This window comes from Thamnophis elegans, chromosome Z, assembly GCF_009769535.1.
Source record: "Thamnophis elegans isolate rThaEle1 chromosome Z, rThaEle1.pri, whole genome shotgun sequence".
NCBI classification, from domain to species: domain Eukaryota; kingdom Metazoa; phylum Chordata; class Lepidosauria; order Squamata; family Colubridae; genus Thamnophis; species Thamnophis elegans.
Genome location: NC_045558.1, coordinates 117,808,877 through 117,835,142, shown reverse-complemented (window position 1 = coordinate 117,835,142; position 26,266 = coordinate 117,808,877). Strand labels below are relative to the sequence as shown.

General features: G+C 44.0%; 1 protein-coding gene across 3 annotated transcripts in view; it reads left to right on the top strand.

The window, feature by feature from the left end:
• PTPRH (protein tyrosine phosphatase receptor type H) overlaps positions 1 to 26,266 on the top strand; it is a 54,867-nt gene that overhangs the window by 24,176 nt on the left and 4,425 nt on the right. Inside the window, exons 7-19 of one of the 3 annotated variants that reach the window (XM_032236955.1) lie at positions 618 to 869; positions 1,949 to 2,218; positions 3,309 to 3,581; positions 6,343 to 6,606; positions 6,782 to 6,863; positions 8,129 to 8,176; positions 8,734 to 8,824; positions 16,086 to 16,176; positions 18,751 to 18,827; positions 20,909 to 21,043; positions 21,773 to 21,895; positions 22,176 to 22,336; positions 22,946 to 23,081. In XM_032236955.1, coding sequence (XP_032092846.1) covers positions 618 to 869; positions 1,949 to 2,218; positions 3,309 to 3,581; positions 6,343 to 6,606; positions 6,782 to 6,863; positions 8,129 to 8,176; positions 8,734 to 8,824; positions 16,086 to 16,176; positions 18,751 to 18,827; positions 20,909 to 21,043; positions 21,773 to 21,895; positions 22,176 to 22,336; positions 22,946 to 23,081 — 2,003 coding nt within the window. The remainder of the gene's footprint in view (positions 1 to 617; positions 870 to 1,948; positions 2,219 to 3,308; positions 3,582 to 6,342; positions 6,607 to 6,781; positions 6,864 to 8,128; positions 8,177 to 8,733; positions 8,825 to 16,085; positions 16,177 to 18,750; positions 18,828 to 20,908; positions 21,044 to 21,772; positions 21,896 to 22,175; positions 22,337 to 22,945; positions 23,082 to 26,266) is intronic. The other 2 variants (XM_032236957.1, XM_032236956.1) reach the window with 2 other exon arrangements.

The window sequence follows — 26,266 nt, the reverse complement described above, 5'->3', positions numbered from 1 at the left end:
ATAAGAAGCATCAGTGAGGATAATGACATAGCCGTGCAAACATGCTGAAAGAATAAGGACAAGTGATTTGCAAAGTTGTGTGCAAGTACCTACACACTGATGAATCAATAATTCGCATAATGAAGCCTATTAAATTTCTGATTAAAGTTCCAAACTGAGAACCAATACTGTTTTCTAACAAAGTACCCAGCTTGGTTTTCTGAATGTTCATCTTTAAGTTGGCAAAATGACACCATCATCCTCAAGAGCAATGAAGAGGATGTTTTACGCGAAACCTGAAGTTTTAAAGAAACCCAATTCAAACAATTCAAAATGTTTTTTAAACAACAAACATAATTAGGAGTAGCCAATAACCGAATAAATCTTAAGCTTTGTACCAAGGAATGCTTAGCTAATTATTCTGGGAAAAGATAAAAGTGGAACAAATGAGAGTAGAGGGAAATAGAACAGCTTGGTTTGCTTCTTTATTTACTATTTCAATTTCTACATTCTGGACATCAGAACATTCCATGTTTGTACCATTTTGTTGCAGTTCTCAGCAATGATCCTGAATCAACAAGTGTTGGCTAAGCTGCTCAATATAGAAAGCTGTGAAAAATGTTTTCTGTTTATCGCAGGGCCTTCGTTAGTCCAGAACCTCACAATAGAAAACCGCACAGTGGATTCCCTGCTGATTGGATGGAAGCCACCCAGAGACCCTCAAAACCACACCTACACTTATTGTGTCTGCTTGATCGACTGTGCCATTATCAATGAAAGCCTGTTTCTTAAGGAAGGGTTGAAAGGAGGGACGATGTACACAATTGACGTCAGGGCCATTATCAAGAGCAACGTTTATGGCAACGCGAAGACCATGAATGTCATCACAGGTAGAATGGATTTAGTGCCGGAGGGGAGGGGGAAAGTGGACAAAATGAGGGGTTAGGATCCATAAAATAAGTCAAAGTGCTTTGTGGGCCATCAGAGGCAGTCCTTTTTTAATGACTGCCCTGCTTAGTGACCATTTGAAGTTGTGACAGCAGTGGAAAAGTTATTTGATGACCAGTTCTCCAACTTAATGACAGTCGCAGCATCCTGTGGTTGCCATTTGCACACTTCCAACAAGTAGAGTCAGTGAGATGCAGGTGGTAAACTTACAAGTCATGGTCACATGACAGCAGAAGTGAGATCATAAGTCCATCGCAGTCAGGTGATCTTTGGCTTAACGACCACAAGTGATTTGCTTAACAGCCATGAACAAAGTGAGCTCATTGCAATCACATTATTTCCCTCTTAGTGACTGCTTTGCTTAAAGATGGAGTAGCCAGTCCCATTTGTGTTTGTGTAAACAAGGATCTCCTGTAGTGGATTTGGCTACCAAATTAAGTTCTCAATGGTGCTTTATGTAACAACGCAGGAGGATTTAAAAATGGCTGCTGAATTGATGCTCAAAGCCCTAGGCCAGAAACAAAATATTAGAGGAGGGTTTGCTGAGTCCTACCCAGATGCTGAGGCCCTGATCATTGCTGTAGCACAGCAACCCCCCCCCCCCCCTGCAACCTTCTGGGCACCAGGGACCTGTTCTGTGGAGAGCTTTTTCCGCAGATCAATGGAGCCCTGGTCACATGCTGCCTGCATCCCATGTATGGGGCGTCCCCTGTTTATGTGGCCTGGTTTCTGGCAGTGCCAGTCCACAGACTGGGGGTTGGGGACCCCTGGCATAGCATGAGAGATATCGGTAGCAACCCTGTTCATTGCTGTAACCTTTTCTGCCTGTGTTCAAAGAACAGGCCAGAGCAGAGTTTCTCAACCTTGGTAACTATAAGATGTGTGGACTCCAACTCCCAGAATCCTTTTGGCCAACTCAAACAGGGACTCAGATAAGCCAGAATCTTTTGTGGGCTGTTGTGAGGGTATTTGGCTTCCTGGTGTTGGGATAACAGACCAACTAAAACTGTTCTTCTCTCAGCTCCCAACAGCCCTAAGAATATCACTGTGGAATGTTACAGCCCTCATCAACTTTCCATGGCCTGGAAGCCACCCAAAGACCCGAATGCAACGGACTATTTATACAGAATCAGCTGGTGGAGGGAAGACAGGACACAAGTGGGCAACTGCTCCATTCCGGATTCCAATTACACTCTTCGCAGTTTGAAGCCAGGAGTTCTGTACCTGGTGAAGGTGATCTCAGATTTCAATGGGATTTTGAGCACAGCCGCAGAGCAGTGGACTCTAACGCGTGAGTGCGATTTTGTGAAGGGGTTCAGGGACCTTTTTTTGATTGACATCCCAGTCCTGAAGGGAGCTAGATTTTCAATCGTTGCTTGGCTGTGAATCCTTCTGAGAGATCTTGGATACTTTCCTTCACTCTATCTGCCCCCCTCCCTCTGCCCCCAAGGTTGTTGCGATGCTCAAGCGCTACACAAAACGGGCAAGGTGTCGGTGCAGTAAATGAAGGAATCCTGGAGGCTTCCCATCCTTCAGTGCTGATTTGGCTTCTGATTTCCAAGAGCTTCCTATCAACAGGCCTTCTCCTACCGAGTAGCTACCAGTTGTATCAGGTACAACTGCCATCATCCTTTGTCCGTGGAACCAGGAGTTGGGAATGATGTCTTCTCATGCTTAAAGAATGCAGGAAACCAAAGACGCCTTTAAAAAGAGAGCTCTCCCTCTTTATTTTTCTATTCTATTTTATTCTTTCATTTTTGGAATGTCTTAAATCTTGCCTTTATTATTTTTATAAATAACTCAAAATGGCGGACGTAACTTATACTCCTCCTTTTTCCCCACAACAACCCTGTCAGCTGCACTGGGCTGAGAGAAAGTGACTAGCCCAAAGTCACCCAGACGGCTTTCATGCCTAAGGCGGGATTAGAATTCACAGTCTTTTGGTGATTGGCCCAAGTCGCCCACTCAGCTTTCATATCTAAAGCGGGACTAGAAATCACAGTCTCCCGGTGATTGGCCCAAAGTCACCCACTCAGATTTCATCCCTAAAGTGGGATTAGAATTCACAGTCTCTTGGTGATTGGCCCAAGTCACCTACTCAGCTTTCATGTCTAAGGCGGGACTAGAACTCACAGTCTCCTGGTGATTGGTCCAAAGTCACCCACTCAGCTTCCATGTCTAAAGTGGGAATGGAACTCACTGTGTCCTGGTGATTGGCCCAAAATCACTGAGCTAGCCTTGATGACTAAGACAGGACTAGAACTCACATTCTCTTGGTTTTTAGCCTGGTGCTTTAACCACTAGGCAAAACTGCTTTTCAAACACAACCAGGCTGGTTGCTTTCTGGGGTTGCTGTCTAATACTCTACCTCTCTCTTTCAGCCCCACTGCCACCAACCAATTTCCGCATCCAGATGATCAATCAAACCATGGCTCAGTTTGCCTGGGTGAACCCGAACTCTCCATTCAGTGCCATTCGACTCCAGTGGAACACTTCGGAAGCCAGAGGAAATGAAACATTCCCCAAGTCTTTGGGCCAAGCTGTGCTGTACGGTCTCACTCCCAGCACCAATTACACCTTCACCATCTTCAGCACAGCTGGAAATTCTTCCCTGTCCAGAGACAGCATTAGCCTTCACCAGCAAGCAGCCACAAGTACTTAATTCTCATTTTACCGAGAAAAGAAGAGGAAGGGGGAAAACCACACTATCAAAGAGTAATAGATTTATGGAAAGAATTAGGCTGTGAAAGAAGTACTGATTATGTGCGATCAAGTTATTTTTTTTTACTCCCATTACAGCTTGTCCCCAACTTACAACAGTTCATTTAGTGACCGTTCAAAATTACACAACAAAAGTGATTTATGACCGTTTTTCATACTTACAACCGTTAAAGCAACCCCATAGTCATGTCATCAAAATTCAGATGCCTGGCAACTGACTCACATTTATGACGGTTGCAGTGCCCCAGGGTCACGTAATCACCTTTTGTGACTTTTTGACAAGCAAAGTCCCTGGGGAAGGCAGATTCACTTAACAACCATGTTATTAGCTTAACAACTGTAGTGATCCTCTTAATGACTCTGGCAAGAAAGGTCATAACATGGGGCAACATTCACTTAACAGCCTGTCTTACCTAGCAACAACATTTTCAGGCTCAGTTGTCCTCGTAAATTGGGGACTAGTCGTACATAGATTTTGTCCATGACAATCTGATGGCAGAGTTGGCCCACAATATTTGGCCTCAAAATTTGGTCAGTTCCCTGAGCATAAGCAACCAGATTGCTAGCTGGATTTCAATTTAGCCCAGTCAAAGGATGTGCCATCCGTGGATGAGCAAGGCGTATGATACATACAATTCTTTCCTCTTCAGTATCACTGGCATTTCTTTGCACCTACCTCCTGAGATCTTCCTTGATTTTGCCTGCAAGCCCTGAACTGTTCGTCCCCAACTCCCACCCCCTGCCCGACTAGTAAAATACAAAAAAGGGCAAGATTTGAGAGAGAAATTGATGCTTGGGATTTGAATCAGGAATGTTCTACATGAGGCCACCCCTGCCTGAATGGGAGAAGACCACAGTCAAAGCTAACCTTTTTGCCATTGCGTGCCAAAATTGGGGGGAGTTGAGGGGAGGTTGTACCCACACCCATAATTCTATGCATCCTCCCCCCTCGGTTTTGGTGCGTGATGGCACAGTGTACCCGTTTTTCACCCTCCCCAGGCTCCAGAGGCTTTCTAGGAGCCTGGGGAGAGTGAAAATGGCCTCCTCCACCCCTCACCCCCCGCAGGCTCTCCTGAGGCCAGAAATGGCCTGTTTGCCAACTTCCAGTTTGCGTGTTGGGCTTTTTTTTTGCCATCTGGAGGCTTCAGGAAAGCCTCCTGAAGCCTCCAGAGCAGTGTTTCTCAACTTTGGTTACTTTGAGGCGGATAGACTTCAACTCCCAGACATCCCTAGCCAGCCATACTGGCTGGGGAACTCTGGGAATTGAAGTCCACATGTCTGAAAATCACCCAAGTTGAGAAATACTGCTTCAGAGGGAGAAAAACGGCCCAATGTGCAAACAGGAAAGCCTCCGGATGGCAAAAAATGGCCAAAAATAAAGGCCAAAATCAGCTGTCCAGCGCACACATGCCCACTGGAGCTGACAGGGCAATCCCTTACGTGCCCTAAGAAATGGTTCCACATGGTATAGGTTCGCCATCATGGGACTGAATCATCCTTTAATCTTTATAATTGATGGCTGCCAACCTATAGAAGACTGTATGTAGCCTAGGAAGCAACATTAGGTTAGAAGAAGGGCGGAAATGGGAGGGCTACCTGACCCAATGAATGAATGATTGATTGATTTTGTATCATCAGGTTTTTGCCTCTTAGGGACCACCTAGACAGATTTTTGTCCATGGTGCTCTGACCGTCACATAGTTTTTTAGGTCTCCCAAAGGCATATCCCTCACCACGGCAACAGAGTCCATCTACCTTGTTGCTAGTCTTCCCCTTCTCTTTCTTTCCTTCTACCTTTCATGCAGTGGCTCAGTGGCTAAGACACTGAGCTTGTCGATCAGAATGATCAGCAGTTCAGCGGTTCGAATCCCTAGTGCCGCATAACAGAGTGAGCTCTTGTTACTTGTCCCAGTTTCTGCCAACCTAGCAGTTCGAAAGCATGTAAAAAGTGCAAGTAGAAAAATAGGGACCACCTTTGGTGGGAAGGTAACAGCGTTGCATGTGCCTTTGGTGTTTAATCATGCCAGCCACATGACCATAGAGATGTCTTTGGATAGCACTGGCTCTTCGGCTTTGAAACAGAGATGAGCACTGCCCCCTAGAGTCGGGAACAACTAGCACATATGTCGAGGGGAATCTTTACCTTTCCCAACATTAGAGCCTTCTCCAGAGAGTTAGGTCTTTGCATATAGTAGGAAAAAGGCAGAGGTGCTTAAGGCAAATGAGCACCCAGGAGCAGCTGAAGAAGACATGAGTGACATGATTGATCAACAGGATGGCTGTCAGAACTTGCTTGGAAACTCCAGAAGCCCACCAGTTGGCAGCAGACACACATTAGCTGCCACTTAATAATCAAATAGAGTTTCACAGCCCAAATGTTGTTCTAATCCAGTGTTTCTCAACCTTGGCCACTTTAAGTTCTGTGGACTTCAACTCCCAGAATCCCCCAGCCAGCTATGCTGGGAGTTGAAGTCCACAGGACTTAAAGTCACCAAGGTTGGGAAACATTGCTCTAATCAAAAGGGAACCTGGTGGGAGCTTCGCTCCTTTTTTGCAACTTTCTCAAGGTGGCTGCTTCATTTTCTCTGATGGGAGCAGCCCTCTAGACACTCTGGGTGGATAAAGTTGGTAGAATGAACTGGTGAAGTTGTGAGAAGACGTTTCTCTAACCTTCTTTCCTTCTCACTTGTACAGAGCCAGAACAAGTAAGTGATTTGAAATGCGTCCCTTTGCAACATAGCTGGAGTCTGAATTTATCCTGGACCTGTCCAAGCAGCGCTGTTAGTAAAATTGTGGTCCTTGTGTCAGACCGAGCCTGGAAAAATGAGTCAAATTGCAGTGAACCCGTGGTGATTCAAGGACTTCAGCCTGCCAAAGTCTACCAAATTAAAATAAAAACGTTTTGGTACAACCAATACGTAGTCTCAGACCCTGTTGAGTGCTCCATCGATACTACAGGTGAGATCTAAGACCATCTTAGTGTCAATTATGTGTTAATCATGCAGTGGCATCACAAGCAATTTAAGTAATGGTTTCTGAAGAAGCCCATTCCATTTGGAGAGTACCAATTGTTTCAAACATTTTGGGGCCCGGTTGTTTGTCCAAAGATCTTATGTTTTCTTTCTGTGTTCAGTGGCTCTCCTTGGATCCCTTCTTGCGGTGCTGTTTTTCTTGGTCATCTTTTGCTTCCTGTTCTTCGGTTTCAGGAGACTCAGGTAAGCATGTTTGAGATTATTATTTTTTTGAAAAAAAAATTTTTTTCAAGTAATCTTTATTAGTTATACATTTTTTAAGAGTAAAACATACAAATACGAATACAATTTTAAACATACAACCCCCCCTCCCTCCCCCCCGCGGTGACAGTCATTCACAGCCCAACTTTTTTTTCCTTCCTCATTGTTAGGTCTCTAAGCCACATCTTCTCATTACAAAGTTCAGGGATCTATTACAATACCCATGTTCACTTTTAACTTTCCCCGTTTTAAGTCCCTGCTGTTCTCCTTGTCGCCCACATATACCATAAGTTCCAGCTAAGATAATGTTCCGTTTCTCCTTTGTCCCTCAGCCAACCCGTCATGTTTGAGATTATGAGCACCAATAGATGGGAATATTTTTAGCTCAAGGTTGAACTCTTCTAGGGTCCTGGGTGCTCTCTGAAGACTCTTTGGTGCTCTGCAGGCATTTCAGTATTCAGCTAGGTAACTTCCTGAGCTAGCTAGCACTGCTGGTACTGATGATAGTAACTAGCTGGGTAATGAAACATCTGTAAGCAAGCAACCAAGCTCAGAGAGCATCAAGGACCCCATTCTTAGCAACCTTTGCACTAGAATTTGTCTACAGCTAGGGTGCCAAACTCAATTTTATTAAGGCCCGCATCAGGGCTGTGGTTGATCGGGGTTGGGGCAACTGGGTGGGCATGGCTGACTGGGTGGGCCTGGCCAGCTTGATGCCACTCCCCAAACTGGTGACATGTTCTCTCTTCATACTGGGTAGACCAGGCTGAAGCCACACTGGCCTGATGTTTCCTCTTTGCATTGGGTAGACTGGGCTGAAGTGATGCAGGCTAGCCCCTTACATTTTCCAGGATGGCCCCGTGGGATGGATCTGAACACATTGCGGACCAGATCCAGCCCATGGACCTTGTGTTTGACACCCCTGGTCTACAGCAAGGACTGATTGAATATTATGGGAATTGATCCAACATATTTCCAGAGCTCTAGATTAGGAAAAGGTTGCCTGAATATAACCTATCCATGAATTAACTGCCTATTGTTATAAATATCAGTTGGGTATCTTGGAATTTGAGTAGTGCTCAGATCATGATGATGGACAACTGACTTCTGGAGTTCCTGGAAATAGGTCTTGCATTGTTGACTTCAATTCAGCAGTCTCCTATCCGACATTCCTTGTACTGATAAGGATGGGAGTACTAACAGATGCTGCCAAAATGTTACTTCCAATTTTCCTGCCTTGCTTTCAGAAGGACAGATGTCTTGGAGCAGCAGAATACAGACATGAGCTTACCTCGGTAAGAATATTTTTTAAAGATTTTTAGAAGAGTAGCACCATATGACCTTGTTTGAAGCCAAGCAATGGTGAAGGCAAGCACTCCCTAGAATTAGGAGGGAGAGAGGGGGAGGGAGGGAGGGAAGGAGAGAGAGAGACACACACACACAGAGGGATGGAAGGATAGAGGGAGGGAAGGAGAGAGAGACACACACAGAGAAGGAGGGAGAGAGGGAAAGATAGAGAGATGCAATGTAGGCCAGATATAGGGAAATGAAGGAAAGGTCTTGAAGGACAGGAGAATTGCTACTATGACAGTAGTCAGGGACTTAAGTCTGGACCATTAAAAAACTTGTCTCACACAAGCCCCTCCTTAGTCCAGATGAAGATAAAGTGGATGCAGAGAAGCCCATTCAGAGTTGCAAGATTCTGTTACTATAGCTTTACAATAAAAATAGTGACCTTCATATCATTGATTTCCTAATCTGGCCTATCTTGAAGAATTCCCACCAAACTCCTTGGAGTAACTTCACCTTTGGTATAAAAACATCCAATTTCTCTACTGTTTATCTGTTATAGAGTCCTTGGGGCAGTACCTGTGTCGGCTTTCCCACATCATTACTACAAGATGCTGTCAGATAGTGCTTTTGGCTTTGCCGTTGAATACCAGGTATGAAGTTGGAGGCAGAGTTCATAGTTCAGTAGAGAAATACATGACTGGCATAGAGAAGAATCCATCCCCCAAATCCCTGTATCTCTAGGCAGGGCTTAGAAACCACTCTGCCTACAGTGCCCAAAATCCAGCATTGACAGTCAGAGGCTCATGGGGCTGTTGGTTTGCTCCAGGACAAAGCATTCTGGGGAAACAAAGATTTTGCTCCACTGAGCTTTCTCTTTGAATATGGGTGAATGTCTAAAGGAGTTTCAATGGAGCAGACATTCCTTTTGATCAAACATTTCTGGAGAAACCATCCAACCGACTTTCACCACAAACTCTGCTATCACTCTGCTGTCCATGTTTCCTAATGCTTATAAACGGATGCAATATAAAAAAAATTGATTCAATTCCTGTTGCTCACTCCTGTGTTATTGTGAAACATCAGAAAAATAAAGTGCACTGACATTGAATCAGTGATATTTACCATTAGAGCTTTTTCCTCTGCCATTTTCTCTTTTAAAAAAACAAACAAACTGTATTTTAGTTCTTGCCCTAAGACTTTGCATATTCTATCAGAAGGGAAGAAAAATAAAATGTCATGTCACAATGATAGTTCAGTTACTCCCTTCAGTGTAAAATGTTGCCCAAGGGAGACTCCCTCTATTTTTCCATTTCAAGTCATCGTATTATTCTGCTTGAATGTGCAAAGCATCTACAAGGAGATTGTATGTTCCAGTGTGGTCTACATTGGTTAGACTCCACTTTGCCTATGGTGTCAAGTTCCAGGTCCCACACTTCAGGGGCCTAGGAATCAGATACATGGGAATAGGAGCTCTGATAATGTTCTTCAAATATTCACCGGGATGTCCCATAGAAGAACCTCTAAAGTGGCTTCAAAGGTGCTTTTTTCCCTGTTTAAAAGGATCTGGACTGCTATTGTTGCTGTTTTTGCACTGTTCCAATATCTCAGGGGCTGCCACAAAGAACGGGGGGGGGGGTGTCAACCTATTCTCCAAAGCACTTGAAGGCAGAACAAGAAACAATGGGTGGTAACTAATCAAGGAGAGAAGCAACCTAGAACTAAAGAGGAATTTCCTGACAGAACAATTAAACAATAGAATGACATAAGTTGTGGGTGCTCCAACAATGGAAGTTTTTAAGAAGAGATTGGACAACCATTTGTCTGAAATGGTATAGGGTTTCCTGCTTGAGTTGGACTAGAAGACCTCCAAGGTCCCTTCCAACTCCGTTGTTCTGTTATTCTCTCTGAGGAAGAAAAAGAGAACATTTTACTTCTCATCCAAGAAACTTCATCAGTTCTGGTGCTGGGGGAATGGAAGGATAGGCACAGACTGTTGAGACTAGGCCTGTGGTTCCCAATCTTTTTTTTTGGCTATGCCCCACCTAAGCATCTCTAAAATCCTGATGCCCCCCCCCATGACATATAATTCTTATTTTACTCAAAAACTTACTCAAGCGGACGAAGCCTAAAAGTCCATTAACTTGGTTCAAGCAAGGTTCAAATTGCTCCCATTAAAAAGCAAATTGTCCCCCCGTGGGACCTGGGAACCACTGGACTAGACGGTGGGGGGAGTGGAGGATAGGTTCTGAGAGGATGGGGAGAGGGAAGGGGGTCAACTGATCCTTAGCACTTTCTCTGAGAGCTGTTGAGGCCACTCCAGGAGTTTATTTTTCCTCTCAGGATCATCTGAAACAATGTGCCGTTCAGAAGTGGTATTCTACTAGTTGGGACCAGTTCATCCGAACCAGTAGTGGAAATTGCAAGTGGCCCAGCCCACCCACCCCAGCTCTATAGCATCCCATTTGGCCCCTTTTTTAAGCCAAAAGTGCATGCGTAGAAGGCTGAGCGCATGGGTTCCACCACAAAATCGCGTCTGACTAAACTGCGCTCGACGAAACCGCGTAACTGACGTCATCAACAGCGCAGAGACAGAAGCACGCTGTAAACGCTAAACCTAAAATTGACCCCTAAACCTAAACCTAACCCTCCTAAACCTAACCCTAAACCTAACCCTAAACCTAACCCTTAACCTAACCCTAAACCTAACCCTTAACCTAATCCTAATCCTAATCCTAATCCTAACCCTTAACCTAACCCTAACCCTAACCCTTAACCTAACCTTAAACCTAACCCTAACCCTTAACCTAACCCTAAAGCTAACCCTAAACCTAACCCTTACCTTAACTTGAATTGGCTTGCTTTTAAAGCGCTATTCAAAGCGCCCTTCTTTCTCCGTGCTCGCTGTTGTCGCCCTGTTGATGACGTCAGCGACGCGGTTTAATCAGATGTGGCTTAGTCGAGCGCGGTTTTGTCGTGCCACGGAGCGCATGCACAGAGGTGGGCGGGCATATGAGGGCGAAGTGAGCTCACATTTGCCAACTGGTAGGGAAGCTAAGTGAATACCATCCCTGGTGCAGTTGACTAGCACTGATGATGTTATCTAGTTTGGGTAATGAAACGTCTGCAAGAAAACAAGCAAGCTCAGAAACCACCAAGGACCCCCAGGGTGCAATTGGTTGTGAAATCTTTTTGGAACTGCTGCAAAGGTTGCCACCTTCTTCCTCCTCAAAGGAGATAAAGAACAACTCCAGTTGCCTTTTGAAGAAAAAAAAGCACAATTGAGACAACTGTGAACTGGATGACTGAGAATCTCCACAAGATCTAAACTTCCCCTTTGGGGCTTTGAATAATAGATTTAGATTTCTATGTTCTCCCTCGAGACAACGGCACGAAAATGCTGCCTGGAGTACTATTAACCTGACATTCCCCAGGGGGATAGAGTCTGCAACTCCTAGAGTTCCCGAAAAGAATGATGGTGCATTTTGGGAAAGTCCTGAGATATGCCAAGGGAGAGGGGAGGGGCAAGAGGAGGTGAGCCAGAACAGTATGATTTCTAATATAGGATTCATTCAGATTGTCCTCTTGACTTACAACAGTACGCTTAGGGACCGTCCAATGTTATAACGGCACTGAAAAACAGCATCTTATGACCATTCTTTTATACTGGTGACCATTGCAGTCAGCTCTTGCACACATGGCCAAAATTCAGACGCTTAGCAACCGATTCATATTTATGACTTCTGATGAACAAAGCCAATCAATCTGGGAAGCCAGTTTCACTTAACAACCATGTTACTAAGTTAACAGCTGCAGTGATTCACAAATGTGGCAAGAAAAGTGTGGCAAAACTTCCTTAACAAATGTCTCACTTAGCAACAAAGATGTTAGGCTCCATTGTGGTTGTAGATAGAGTACCACCTGTATATGGGAAACATCCCTTGATGAGACTTGCAATCTGCTTTCCTTTGTGGGAGGAGCAGTTTGCAAATCGCCACCTAGCCATTTCTTGTTTCTCTTCGCATTTGTGAAATATCTATAAATATATTGTTCCCAACAGTGCAAACATCAGTTATTCAGAAAGAGTAGGCAAACCAAGTGTTAGCACCTGAGCTGTTGATACTTCTTAAATTAACTTGCAACCACCACACTCCACTGTTCTTAGAAACTATTGGGGTTTTCAATTTTACTTCTGCAAAGCTTGAATTTCCAGTTGGTTCAATTGGATTTGAGGAAATGAACAAGTAAACATCAGTTTGTTAAAATCCAATCGATCCCTTTCCTCATGATACCTTGAAATATGTTTGTTAAAAATGAGGGCTCTATAACTCAAACATATCATATTGAGCTTTTTATATTAATATGTCACCAGTTTTGTTCCGTTTGTCAGCAATTCTGTTCTTCCTGCGTATAAGAGTTTCCAAACTGATAAAGGCTGAAGTGTTTGTGATATAAGCAACCCATTGCAAATATCCCCATTATCAGCAATTCCAATTGTTGGATTTTTTTTTTATAAACTCATGTTATTCATCTCAATAAATCTTGTTAAAGAATACCCTGCAAGAATGATGTTTGGAAAAGAGTCGTTTTCCATTTTTGACGGTTGTTAAAAATTCTGGCATAATAGCTTTTTTTTAAAGACCTCAGAAACTTAAAGAGGCTTCTTTGGACATTCCAGGATTTCTTTTTTAGAATAGAAAAGAATAGAATAGAATTTTTAATTGGCCAAGTGTGATTGGACACAAGGAATTTGTCTTTGGTGCATATGTTCTCAGTGTCCATAAAAAGACAATATACATTTGTCAAGAATCATAAGGTACTTAATGATAGTCATAGGGTACAAATAAGCAATCAGGAAACAATCAGTATCAATTTAAATCGTAAGAATACAAGCAACAAAGTTACAGTCCTGCAGTCATAAGTAGGAAAAGATGGGTGATAGGAATGATGAGAGGACTAATAGTAATAGTAATGCAGCCTTACTTAATGGTTTGACAGTGGTGAGGGAATTATTTGTTTAGCAGAGTGATGGTGTTTGGAAAAAAAAACTGTTCTTGTGTCTAGTTGTCTTGGTGAGCAGTGCTCTATAGGGGTGTTTTGAGGGTAGGAGTTGAAATAATTTATGTCCAGGATGTGAAGGGTCTGTAGATATTTTCACAGCCCTCTTTTTTACTTCTGCGGCGTATAGGTCCTCAGTGGGAGGCAGGTTGGCAGTAATTGCTTTTTCTTCAGTTCTGATTATCCTCTGAAGTCTGTCTCTGTCTTGTTGGGTTGCAGAACCAAATCAGACAGTTATAGAGGTGCAGATGACAGACTCAATAATTCCTCTGTAGAACTGTATCAGAGAGGTTGCCACAAAGAGGAGGGGGTCAACTTATTCTCCCAAGCATCAGAGGACAGGACATGAAACAATGGATGGAAACTAATCAAGGAGAGAAGCAACCTGGAATTAAGGAGAAACTTCCTAACTTCCTTCCAGGAAGTTCATCCCTGAATTTCCGGTTGGCTCATCGGGGCCGTTTTTTGCCCTCCCAAGCCTTTGTAGTCGTTCCTAAAGCCCGGGGAGGGCACAAAACGGCCCCAACGAGTCAACTGGAAGTTTGGGAACAAACTTCTGTTTGGCCCATTGGCCTGTTTTTTCACCCTTCCCAGCCTCCAGAGGCTTTCCTGAAGCCTGGGGAAGGTGAAAAACAGCCCCAAAGAGCCAACCGGAAGTTCGGGAACGAACTTCAGTTGGCCTGTTGGGCCTGTTTTAAACCCTTCCCAGCCTCTGGAGGCTTTCCTGAAGCCTGGGGAGGGTGAAAACGGTCTCCTCCAGCCCTCTGGAAGGCCGAAAATCAGCTGGCCCTGTGTTTGCATGCACACCGGAGCTGACAGCCGGTGTGCCAGAAAATATGGCTCCCCATGCCACCTGTAGCATGCGTGACAGAGGTTCACCATCACGGTATAGGGGGTTGTACTAGAAGACCTCGAAGGTCCCTTCGGGCTCTACTCTGATTGATTGACATTTTAAATAAACAAACACTAAGCAACACATTTTCTCATCTATCAGGCCAATTAGCATTCGAATTTAGGGACTTCCGGAATCCTCAGCAATAGCTATGCTTACTGCGGTTCTGGCAGTTTAAGCCCACTCATCTTGTGGCTGCCATGGGGAAGATTTGGCAACAGCATCATAGTTCAGTGGTCCTCCGTGGTGTGTTGAATTCTTGTATAACTTTCCCCCCATATCTGCTGAAATGCATCATTTGTCTGGCACCAGGCAAACCTTTCCTTGGTATGAATGATGGATCCCAGATGTTAATTATCAATCTGGCTTCCCTTATTTTAAGATCCCCAAGTCCTTTTTTTCAAGTAGAGTATGGGTTGGGGTGAGGAAGGCAAACAATGTTCCAGCTCCACACCTGAACTGCATACAATAAAAACATGGTTCAGAATTTGGTTCAAGGAAATCAATTTTCAGTATTTTGTGTTTCTCCACCAATTCTCATGTATGGGATCACTGACTTCAGTGGACAACAAGCACAGAGAAGAAACGGGTAGACGTATGACCCCCCCATTGAGTCCAAAAATTCTGTTGTTAAGTGAGACATTTGTTAAGTGTGTTTGCCCCATTTTATGACTTCTCCTGCCACAGTTGTTAAGTGAATCACTGCAGTCAATAAGTTAGCAACCTGGTTGCTAAGTGAATCTGGCTTCTCCACTGATTTTGCTTGTCAAAAGGTCGCAAAAGATGATCACATGACCCTGGGACACAACACCCATCATAAACGCATGCCAGTTGCCAAGAGTCTGAATTTTGATCACGTGGCCATGGGGATGCTGGAAAGGTTGTAAGTATGGAAAATTGTCGTACGTCACATTTTTCAGTGCTGTTGAGTAGTCACTAAATGAGCTGCTGTAAATCGAGGACTATCTCTAATTAGTTTGATCTAGGATGCAAAGGAATGACTGTTTTGGGTGGATTTAAAATAAAATAGCTTTAGACCTCTCCAATTTTTAATAAATCTCTGCAACTTTAACAATTGATGTGTGCTTATCAATCTCAAGGCGTGATGGTTTAGGATGATGGGATTTTTAACCTACCACAACTGCAAAGCAATTGGTCAGGAGGATGTCTATCCTCATCCTGCTAGTATTTAGTCTCAATAGACATTGTGGGACTTATTCTGAACAGACACATCAGAAAAAAGTTGAAAATGGGGAGTGAAGGGCAGGGATAGAATCAAGATCACGGGATATTGCTTTATAATGCCTTGTAAGACCACACAATACTGCATCTAATTTTGGTTACCACAATATCAAAAAGATGTCTGCACTCTGAAAAGAGTGCAGAAAAGAGCAACAAAAATGTTTAGAAGGCTTGAGGCTAAAGCAAATCAAGAACATTTGCAGGAACTGGGTATGTCTAGTCTAGTGAAAAGAGGAATTAGGGGTGACATGATAGCAGTGTTCCAATAAGTCAGAGACTGCCACAAAGAAGAGGGGGTCAACCTATTTTTCAAAGCACCTGAAGACAAGACCAGAAGCCATGGATGGAAACTGAACAAAGAAAGAAGAAACCTAGAACTAAGGAGACACTTCCTGACCGTAAGAACAATTAACCAGTGGAACAACTTGCCTCCAGAAGTTATGAATACTTCAACACTGGAGGCTTTTAAGAAGGGACTGGACAATCATTTGTCAAAAATGATATAGGGCCTCCTGCCTGAGCAGGGGGTTGAATTAGAAGACCCCCCCAAGGTCCCTCCCAACTCTGTTATTCTGTTATTTAAAGGAAGACAATTTCTAATACAATATCACTCTTGCTCGACAGCTTATTTTCCCTATTGTTTTTGCTTTGCCTTATTTTGGAAGTCCTCTGTGCTCTGCTTTACTGAGTCAATATTTCTCCTTTCCTTGCCTACATAATAGCAACTGCAGGACATAGGAACAGATCAGCTCCAGAGTGTAGCCCAGCAGCAAGAAAATCAAGCTAAGAATCGCTATAGCAATGTTCTGCCATGTAAGTCCCATTCCCTTACCTCATGGACCTTTTCAGTAGTTTATTCTTTCCCACCCATCAGAATGAACCAATTGGAAGGCCATGCTCACTGTCCATCTGCAAGAAAATCACCAGAATGAGACCCAATCTGGGATGGAGGAGGAAAACAAGGACTAAGTTTAAAACTGGGCCAAAGAAGGCCAAGGCTTACTTCTTTGAAGGAGATACAGTCAAGCAGCCTCTTGAACTGAGAATTGTGATTTGATGCCCAATGGCATCAAATCGAATGACTGAATAGGCCCATTGTAAGCCCTCCTCCCTCATGTTTAGAAGACCCAGAATAGCGTACATGCAATCTGCCCTGTGCTTCCCTGTGCACTACTACACAAACACAATGTGAGGCTGACACAAAGGATGACACATGGAGTTGCTTTTGAGGAGTATCGTTATTCTGGTGGCATATAAAACCTTGGTGCCACAATGGTATGCAGTATTGCAGGCTAACTCTGCCCACAGTCTGGAGTTTGATCCTGGTTGGCTCGAGGTTGATTCAGCCTTATGTCCTTTTAAGGTTGGCAAAATGAGGACCCAGATTGTTGGGGTCAATATGCTGACATTGTAAATCACTGAGAGTGTGCTGCAAAGCACTATGGAGCGGTACGTAATTCTAAATTCTATTGCTGTTGCTATTTATTGTTGTTCTGTCTACAGACAGAATCTTGCCAGACTAAAACTGCAATCTGCATATCTATAGATATTACTCTCTGAATTGCTAGGAAGGTTCCATCTTTGCCCACTTCCTGCCTATTAGACATTCCAAACTCTGCTGACTCTTTGTCCTCTGAGCTCAGCTCCTGGGACTCCAGACTACATCCTACATTATATAACACACAGACACACACACAGACACACACACACACTGAGGGAGGAGGGCATCACACTCCAGGCATATTCGCAAAAGAGTCAAATGGTTAAACTGATGGCTGTGTGATCCAAGCCCTTTCCACCATCCTGTTCTTTTTGACCATCCTGTAGACATCTCTATCGAATGAATACAACCCCTGGTAAGCCACAATTATGGGAGGAAGCTAACTGCTTCCAGGCAACAGTAAAAATATTGGGTTTCTGTCGTGATGGACTCTTGTGACGAGCCGATTGACAGATGATGGAAGCAGTTAGCTTCCTCCCATAATTGGGGCTTACCAGGGGTTGTAAAAATCTAATAGATACCTTTCACCCTGGCTTCGCTGATAACGGATAAGAGCCTGTGGCCTGTGGCTAAGAAGTCTGCCTAGTATGTAATATAGTCCAGGTTCAAATCCCAGTAAGGGTATGGTTAGCTGATGAGAGCTAAATAGCTTGAAATAGATCTATACTAGTCTCCCTTTATTTATTTATCAGCACAAATAAAACACACACACACACACACACACACACACACACATATACACATATATATATATATATATAGTCAGCCCCAATTATGGGAGGAAGCTAACTGTTTCCATCATCTGTCAATCGGCTCATCACAAGAGTCCATCACGACAGAAACCCAATATTTTTACTGTTGCCTTTGTTATATTTGTGTTTTTTATTTGTGCTGATAAATATATATCATGTTGTATCATTATCCAGAAGAAAATACAGTTGCCTCTTATAGCCAGCACTGCTAAAGGAATTGAAGAGCATTTCAAAAGCCCTGTATCTTCAATCTAGAATTCCATCCCTAATATACTTAACATAAAAGAGCCTGCTTGAATTTTGAACAACAGGAATCTGATTCAAATCTAATTGGTTTTGATGCAATTCAATATCCCCATTCCACAGAGGAAATGTAAAATGCTCTACATTAGTGCTTGAGAATCACTGATCCTTATCTAGGATTCTGGACCGATGTAATATAACTGTTGTGGCCCACTGGCAGCCAGCACAGCTGGCAGCAGAGTCAGACAGTGAGGAGGTTGGGGAGGAACATGGGCCAGTCCTGGGGGATTGAGGAAAGCTCAGACAAGGGCTGTGAATTAGAGGCAGAGAGACAGCAGTGAGGCTGTTCCCAGTGTGCGCATGCACAGAGCTGCCAGAAGGACAAGAATAACTAAGAAAGCAGGGTCGACTTAGGAGTAAAGCCAGACCTTGGAGTTGATTGGCCCCTCCCATAGGAAAAAAAGAGGAGTGAACAGGGAGTGGGCTTTTGCAGGAAACAATTCATTCATTCAGTCATTTCAAGAGTGGAAAGTTCTGTTTGTGACTATAAGAGACTTTGTGCCAAGTTTGCCTTGCTCTGCATTTGCAAACTAGTTATCTGGAAGCGCTCCAAATGAGATAAGGTGTGTGTGGATAAACATTCCTTTGAAAGACTGTTTGCTAAGCCTTGCTGACTGTGAATGAAAGGAATTCACAGTCATATAAATAAAAGAGGTTTTGCCAGGACCAAGACTTTGCTTCTTGCTTTCTAGGAAGACTGGTTTAGAACAGTAACAGAGACAATGCTGGGTTTCAACTGGAAAGATTGAGGTCCTATGTGTGTCTTATCTTCAGTTCTATTCTTTTGCTATCAGTCTTTCCCTGAGTGACATTTTTGGTTCTTCTCCACAGATGACCATGCACGAGTCCACCTCACCCTCAAGCAAGAAGATCCCTATTCAGACTACATCAATGCCAGCTACATACCTGTATGTCTTCGCTATTGCCTTTTAGGGATGCAATAATGTTGGCTAAGAGGGCTGAAGAAGTAGATTGAAGCCAATTTGGAGTCTCCAAGTAACCCATTCTGGAACATGTTTAAAGTAGTCCAAATCAACCCTAAATGCCAAGATGAATAATGTACAACCCTGGTATTAGATGTTGTATCCAGAAGCCTTTCATAATTGCTAGTGAATTACCATTTTTAGTGTGACAGAAGGGAGAAAGGATTAAATAATGAACCATAGCCATATTCAGAACAGAATAGCAGAGTTGGAAGGGACCTTGGAGGTATTCTAGTCCAACTCCTTGTTCAGCAGGAAACCCTATACCATTTGAGACAAATGTTTGGCCAATCTCTTCTTAAAAACCTCCAGGATTGAAACAGCCACAATTTCTGGAGGCAAGTTGTTCCACTGATTAATTGTTCTATTTGTCAGGAAATTGCTTCTCTCCTTGATTAGTTTCTATCTGTTGCTTCTTGTCCTGCTTTGAAGGTGCTTTGGAGAATAGCTTGACTCCCTCTTCTTTGTGGCAGCCCCTGAGATATTGGAACATGCTATCACATCACCTCCTAGCCCATCTTTTCATTAAACTACACCTAATCAATTCCTGCAATCTTTCTTCATATGTTTTTAGTCTCTATACAGTAGCTGTTGTAAACAAACTCAGTTAATTTAGCTTAATGGAAAGTAAGTCCTATTTACAAAAGACAAACAAGGCTAGCACATTATAATTGTGCAGCACAATGGATGTCTTTGTTCCTTCTCCTGTGTACAGAGCTAGATATGTAGCTACCAGGGAGTAGGAATCATGAATGCAGAGTGTGACATTCAGTTTCCCTTTGCTGAGACTTTATCATAGTTTTTTCCAACCTGATGTCTTTTGGATGTGTTGAAGCATCCTCCAATTTTTTAAAACTTCTGAGACAAGCTTTTCCACTGTTTAAATGTTCTGTCAGGAAATGTCTGCTTAGTTCTAGGTTGATTCTTTTCTTGATTAGTTTCCACCCATTGCATCTTGTCCTGCCCTTAGGAGCTTTGGAGAATAAGTTGACTCCCTCTTCTCTGTGGCAACCCCTGAGATATTGGAAAACTGCTATCATGTCACTCCTAGTTCTTCTTTTCATTAAACTAGACAGACCGACTTCCTGCAACCATTCTTTATATGTTTTAGTCTCCAGTCCTCTAAACATCTTTGCTGTTCTTCTCTGCACTCTTTCTAGAGTCTCAACATCTTTTTTACATCGTGGTGACCAAAAACTGGATGCAATATTCCAAGTGTGGCCTTACCTAGGCATTATAAAGTGGTATTAACACTTCACATGATTTTGATTCTGTCCCTCTATTTATGCAGCCTAGAACTGTGTTGGCTTTTTTGGCAGCTGCTGCACGCTTTGGCAACTTCACTTCATTTGATCATACAGTGCTAATGACAACTCAATTGTGTCCTGGATCCAGTTATTTTTAATACACCTATTTTCTGGATTTCGACCCCACAGCCAAAAACCCAAATATGAACCCCACCCGGAAAATAGTTGCCTCTCCCCATCTTCCATCACTGATACTGCTAACTGGATGTATTATATCCATTCGATGCAATATATGTTTGGCCTTGATGCCTAACGTAATTTGGGTTCTATTCCCCCCGTCTCCAAACCTTTCATCTTCACTTAACAAAGGCCATTTTGGGAATCTGCTTTGGCTTTGCCCGTCACGTTGCAGAGTAGTAGTCGTAAATGAGCACCACGTATTGAAGTGCTTGCTTTTAGGTCATCTCTAAATTGAGTTCTACTCTTTGGGATCTATTAGTCTGGAAGCCTATGTACTCCTAATGACTTAATGGGAAGTAATGTGATTTCAGCCCAAGTGCAGGACCACAAGGCTCTGTATTTCTGAAACAATTGTTTTGTTCACTTCTCCCGATTCTCAGGGCTTTGTTTTGACCAAGGCAACGTTGATCATAACGTGCAACAGCTTTAGAAATGTGAAAATGGTTTTAAAAGCGAACAAATGTTTTTGTGTATACAGTATGTACATATAAATTGGTATAATACCACTCTCCTCCCAAGGGATACAAGAAGGAAAAGGAGTTCATTGCAGCCCAGGGTCCGACGCCTACCACACTCCATGACTTCTGGCGCATGATATGGGAACAGCGCATCACCACCATAGTCATGCTCACAAATTGTGTTGAGAACGGACGGGTGAGAACGGCTCTTTGTTTCAGATACCTTTTGAGGGAGGCAGGGCTGAGTTTTAATTGTGGCAGAATCCAAATGTTGTGGCTGCATCTCACCCATCCAAGCTTCATGAGCTGACAGCCTGCGGGGGGGGGGGGAGATGGGGGAGGAGGAGGAAGGATTGGAATGTAAGAAAGAAGATGGGAATAAAAGCCCAGCCGAGCCCTATGAGAAGCTACAGCCAACCAAGGGCAAGTAATGATATGCAGAGCTGGGAACCGAGTACCTGTTTCCTAAACCAGAGATCCCCGATCTGTGGACCAGCACTAGTACATAGCATACCAGAATCTGGGCCATGCAAACAAGCGAAGCCCCATTTGCAGGATGCAGACCGCAGGTGAAACCACACAATCCTCTGGTTCATGGAAACCCTCTCTCCGTGGAACTGGACCCTGGTGCCCAAAAGATTGGGCCACTGTCCTAAACAATATACAAGCAGCTGGTTGGATATTTGCACATAACCAGGGGATGGCCAGGGGTGGGGGGGAGAGGACATTTGCTTTCCTCAGATTCAGCTTAAGCTATTCCTGTAACCATTTGAAGAATAGTCTTGGGGAAAACAAATGGCCAGGAGTCTTTCTTTGCTAGGTGACTGAGTGGGACAGTCGACACCAAACTTGACAGGCATCTAATAACTTTACCTCTTGTCCCAGTGCTACAAATGCCATTAAATGTCCTATATTCTCCTTCCAGGTGAAATGTGAGCACTACTGGCCCTTGGATTACACACCCTGCACCTATGATGATATTACTGTATCTGTTATCACAGAAACCATCCTCTCTGATTGGACCATCCGTGACTTCTGTATCAAGCGGGTGAGTGGCAGAGACTTGAGATTGCCTTCTCCTCCTGAGGTTAAAATACAATAACAAGTGCTACATAGATCAATCCTTTTCAGAGTGACTTCCACCCTAGCCATTCCAAGGAAAAACACATCCTTCCTTTTGCAGGTTCAGGTACCTATCCCTAGTCAAAAAGGGATATAGTGGAAAAGAAAGGGAAATAGGCATGGATGAATATCAAGAATTCCCAAGTACAAACACACACACATACCCCTTGGTGATGGGAATATCTGAACGTTGTGTTTCTCAACAGATAATCATGTCTGAAGTTCGTCACGCTAGGCATTATCACTACACATCATGGCCAGATCATGGAGTGCCACAAACCACGGACACCATTCTTCATTTCCGAGATCTTGTCAGGGAGGACTTAGACAAAATGAAGGATAATGGGCCAGTTCTGGTGCACTGCAGGTACGTCAAATGGAAGTGAGAAGGTCTGGGCAAGAAAGAACCAAGGTGGGAGGTGGGACACTCATAGCTGAGATCTTCTCCAAAGGGTCTGCTCAGAATCACTCTCCTTTCTAAGCCAAGTGGCAATATTGATTAGGAGCTTCTCCACTTAGCTTCCATCTCCCTTCACCTTCCAATAAATCAAGCCCCAAGGAAGTCATGGGTGGCTAGAGATGATGGGTGTTGAAGTTCAAGATATCTATAGGGCCCCAGACTAAATAAGAATATCTCCCATGGTCTCCACCATACTAGCTATAACAGGCTAGAAAATCAACTCCACCAAAAACTAGAGCTATACTTTACTAAGATAGCTATAATAACAGAATCTTGCAAACATGTTTGTGCTTTAGTTTATCTTCTTATGCTCCAATGAATCAGGAACAAACCAGCCTGAGTGAGTTCCAAATACTATTTTGCTTCCTGGGACTATTTTAGCCCTCTGCGCTTATATAACGTTCTTGCATATGTCTGTCAAAGTCATCTCCCTTAGTCTCTACATACAGATAGAGAGCAGAGTTAAGGTTGTCCATGCCTGATTGCCTTTCCTCCCCCATTTTTCCACCTTTCCAGTGCTGGGGTGGGCCGGACAGGCACATTTATTTCTCTAGATTCACTACTGTGCCAAGCCGAGGACCAAGGAGAGATTGGTGTCTTTTCATTTGTTGAAGAACTGAGAAGGAACCGTCCACTCATGATCCAGAATGAGGTGAGAGAATGGGAAACAGTCAGAAGTGGGTTCCTACCAGTTCACACTGGTTTGGTGGAACCAGTAGTGGAAACTGGGTCTCCGAACTGGTAAGGATGGCAGGCTGGCCACACCCCAAACTGGTTTCCCAGTCGCTGCAACTTCTTTTTTTTTTTTTTGACCTTTTAAAGTGTTCTGCGCATGCACAAATCTATTTATAGGCAACTGCACATGTGCATGGAGCATGCATCGTGTGAGTGAAGTGAGCCGCGCACACAAAATCACATGTGCACCAAACTGGCAGTAATCCCGGCAGAAACCCACCCCTGGAATCAGTGGCATGTAGAAGCAGATCTGATCTATGGGCAAACGTCTCCTCTGAAATCTTTAGAGAATTTGTCAAGGGATTACAGGAGGATTTGTGCTCCAGAGCCCATTTTGAGAACTCCTCTGGATTTGACCAATATCCCTTCTCATGTTGTACAGTTGGCAGATGCAGGAAGTCCTCCACCTATGACAACAATTGAGCCCAACATTTCTGTTGCTAAGCAAGAAAGCAGTTTATTTATTTGTCTTGTATGCCGCCCACTCCCGAAGGACTCCGGGCGGCTCACAAAAGACAAGGGAAAGGGGGAAAATGAGACAAAGACAACATATTAAAAACAAAACCAACATTCACAATTTCCATGGAGGTAAATGCTTCTCAGCCCCCCCCCCCCCTCCCCCAGCCTGCTGGAACAGCCAGGACTTGGTGGCTTTGCGGAAGGCCGGGAGGGTAGTAAGGGTCCGGATCTCAACAGGGAGCTCATTCCAGAGGGCCGGAGCTGCAACAGAGAAGGCTCTCCCCCGGGGGGGAGAGCTTTGTCCCATTTTATGACCTTTCTTGCCACCATTGTTAAGTGAGTCACTGCAGTTACTGAGTTAGCAACATGGTCGTTAAGTCAGTTTGGCTTTCCCATTGGCTGTGTTTGTCAGAAGGCTACAAAAAAGCAGATCAAATGATCCTGGGGTACTGCAAGCATCGTAAATATGAGTCAGTTGCTGCAGTGGTCGTAAGTATGGGGAAATGGCCATAAGTCACTTTTTCCAGTGTCATTGTAACTTTGAATGGTCACTAAATGAACTGTTGTAAGTGGAAGACTACCTGTACTTATGAGATCCAAAAAGAAGGATTTAAGAATATTGCTCTGTCCAGCTGTTCCTCCCCAATACAAAAGGCACTACAATCTCCTCCAATCTGGATGACCTAATGTAAAATCTGGCTCCCAGAATTCCTTGAGCTAGCATTGCACTTGCTAAGAATTGTGGGGGGGGGAGGGGGTTTGAGTTGAAGTGCATGCATTTAGGAGACTATTAAGTTCTGAAGGTACCACTGGTTGAGTTAATTGATTGACTCAATTAGCACTTTGCAGTTATTTCAACAACATAATGGCGTTTTTACGTTCTCTTTCATTTCAAACAATGTTGCCTGGGTTTGGTTTGCTGTATTTTTGTATCACTTCTATATTTTTAGCACACACATGTGCACACATATGCATCTAGTTTACATATTCTTTGTTGTTAGAATTGTAGCCTTTCCTACTTTTACTCCGTAGATCAGTGGTGGGGTTCAAAAAAAATTACTACCAGTTCTGTGGCTGTGGTTTAGTGGCCGTGGCTTGGTTGGGGGTGGCTTGGTGGGCATTGCAGGAGAAGGATACTAAAATCCTCATTCCCTCCCCACTCCAGGGGAAGGTTACTGCAAAATCCCCATTTCCTCCCGATCAGCTGGGGCGCAGGAAGCAGAGAATAGATGGGGGCGGGGCCAATCAGAGGTGGTATTTACCGGTTCGCCAAACTACTCAAAATTTCCACTACCGATTCTCCAGAACTGGTCAGAGCCTGCTGAATACCACCTCTGCGGTAAATGTGTTTGACTACAATTTTCATCATCCCTAGGTGACACTCCTGTAGTCCACATATGTAAACAACATTGAACTCAACACATCTGTCTTAAAAGTCACAATTTCTAATTCTCTATAGACCACATCCCCATTTGCACGTGTAGTGGGTGAACATGTATGTGGTCCAGTGGTTGGTTCCGGATCCCGTTCCAATCAGCACGGTTGGAACCAGCCTGTTGGCATCCACATGGATGTGTGCAGCACACATGCACATGTGTGCAGCATGCGCATGCATCTTAGCGCCTCTGCAAGCCTCTGTGATGTTCCAGCAGCTCCGCAGAGCATCGCACAGGCGCTGTTCATACCATGCAGGTGCACGAAGCACGGAAGCCTTAAAAGACTAGTAAGGAGCTCGGGCAGGCAGGTGGGCCCTCCGGCGCACCGTACCAGAAGAGTATCCGGTGCTCCAGGCTGGTTCCGGTACGCCCGTACCAGGGCATACCGCCTGCAACCCACCTCTGGTGTGGTCCATTTGCATGACTGGTGGGCATGCATGCCTGTCACTTGTGCCAATGGAGCTGTGCATGCACGCTTGCCAGGGGTGGTATTCAGTTACTTTCCCTATCAGTTCACAAATATAAGCGCGCACCCATCTGCACATGTGCTCAGCCTTTCTTGTATGCGCTTTGGCTTTAAAATGTGCCTAAATGGGATGCCATAGAGTCGGGTAGGTGAGCAGGTTCACCCGCAATTTCTACTACCAGTTCAGGAGAACCAATCCAAACTGGCACCTTGGCGCTCTCCCACTGCTCATGCAGAACATGCAATCTCCCCCCTCCCCCACCAGTCTGAAAGGTTGGGGAATGCTGCTATAGACAACAAGAATTCAGTTATTAAGAGTTTAAGACCTAAAACACACACTGTGTAGGCCCACTTGTGAGTTATGGTTTCCTTCTGTTGGGTTGGTTCAATGAGCTATTTCACATATTATGTGGATTCATAAAGTTTGCTTTACCAGCAACTGTAGCTGAGTTCACATATTACGTCAAGTCAAAAACCAAACAACTAAAGTTCAGAATGACTGCTAAATTGATTAATCCTACTTTTAAAGTCCTAATGTAACTAATATAGCAATGGCTGATGATCCTTCAGGTAGAGCTCAACTACTAATGATGTCCTGAATACATTCATTTAGTTTTGCTAGCAACAAGACCAAAGGGAACATTGATTTGAAAGAGGTGTCAAAGGCTTATGTTAAATTGAACAGCCCTCCCTCAACAGAGGATGAAGGACATGACACTTGTCTACACCATAGTCAGGGGT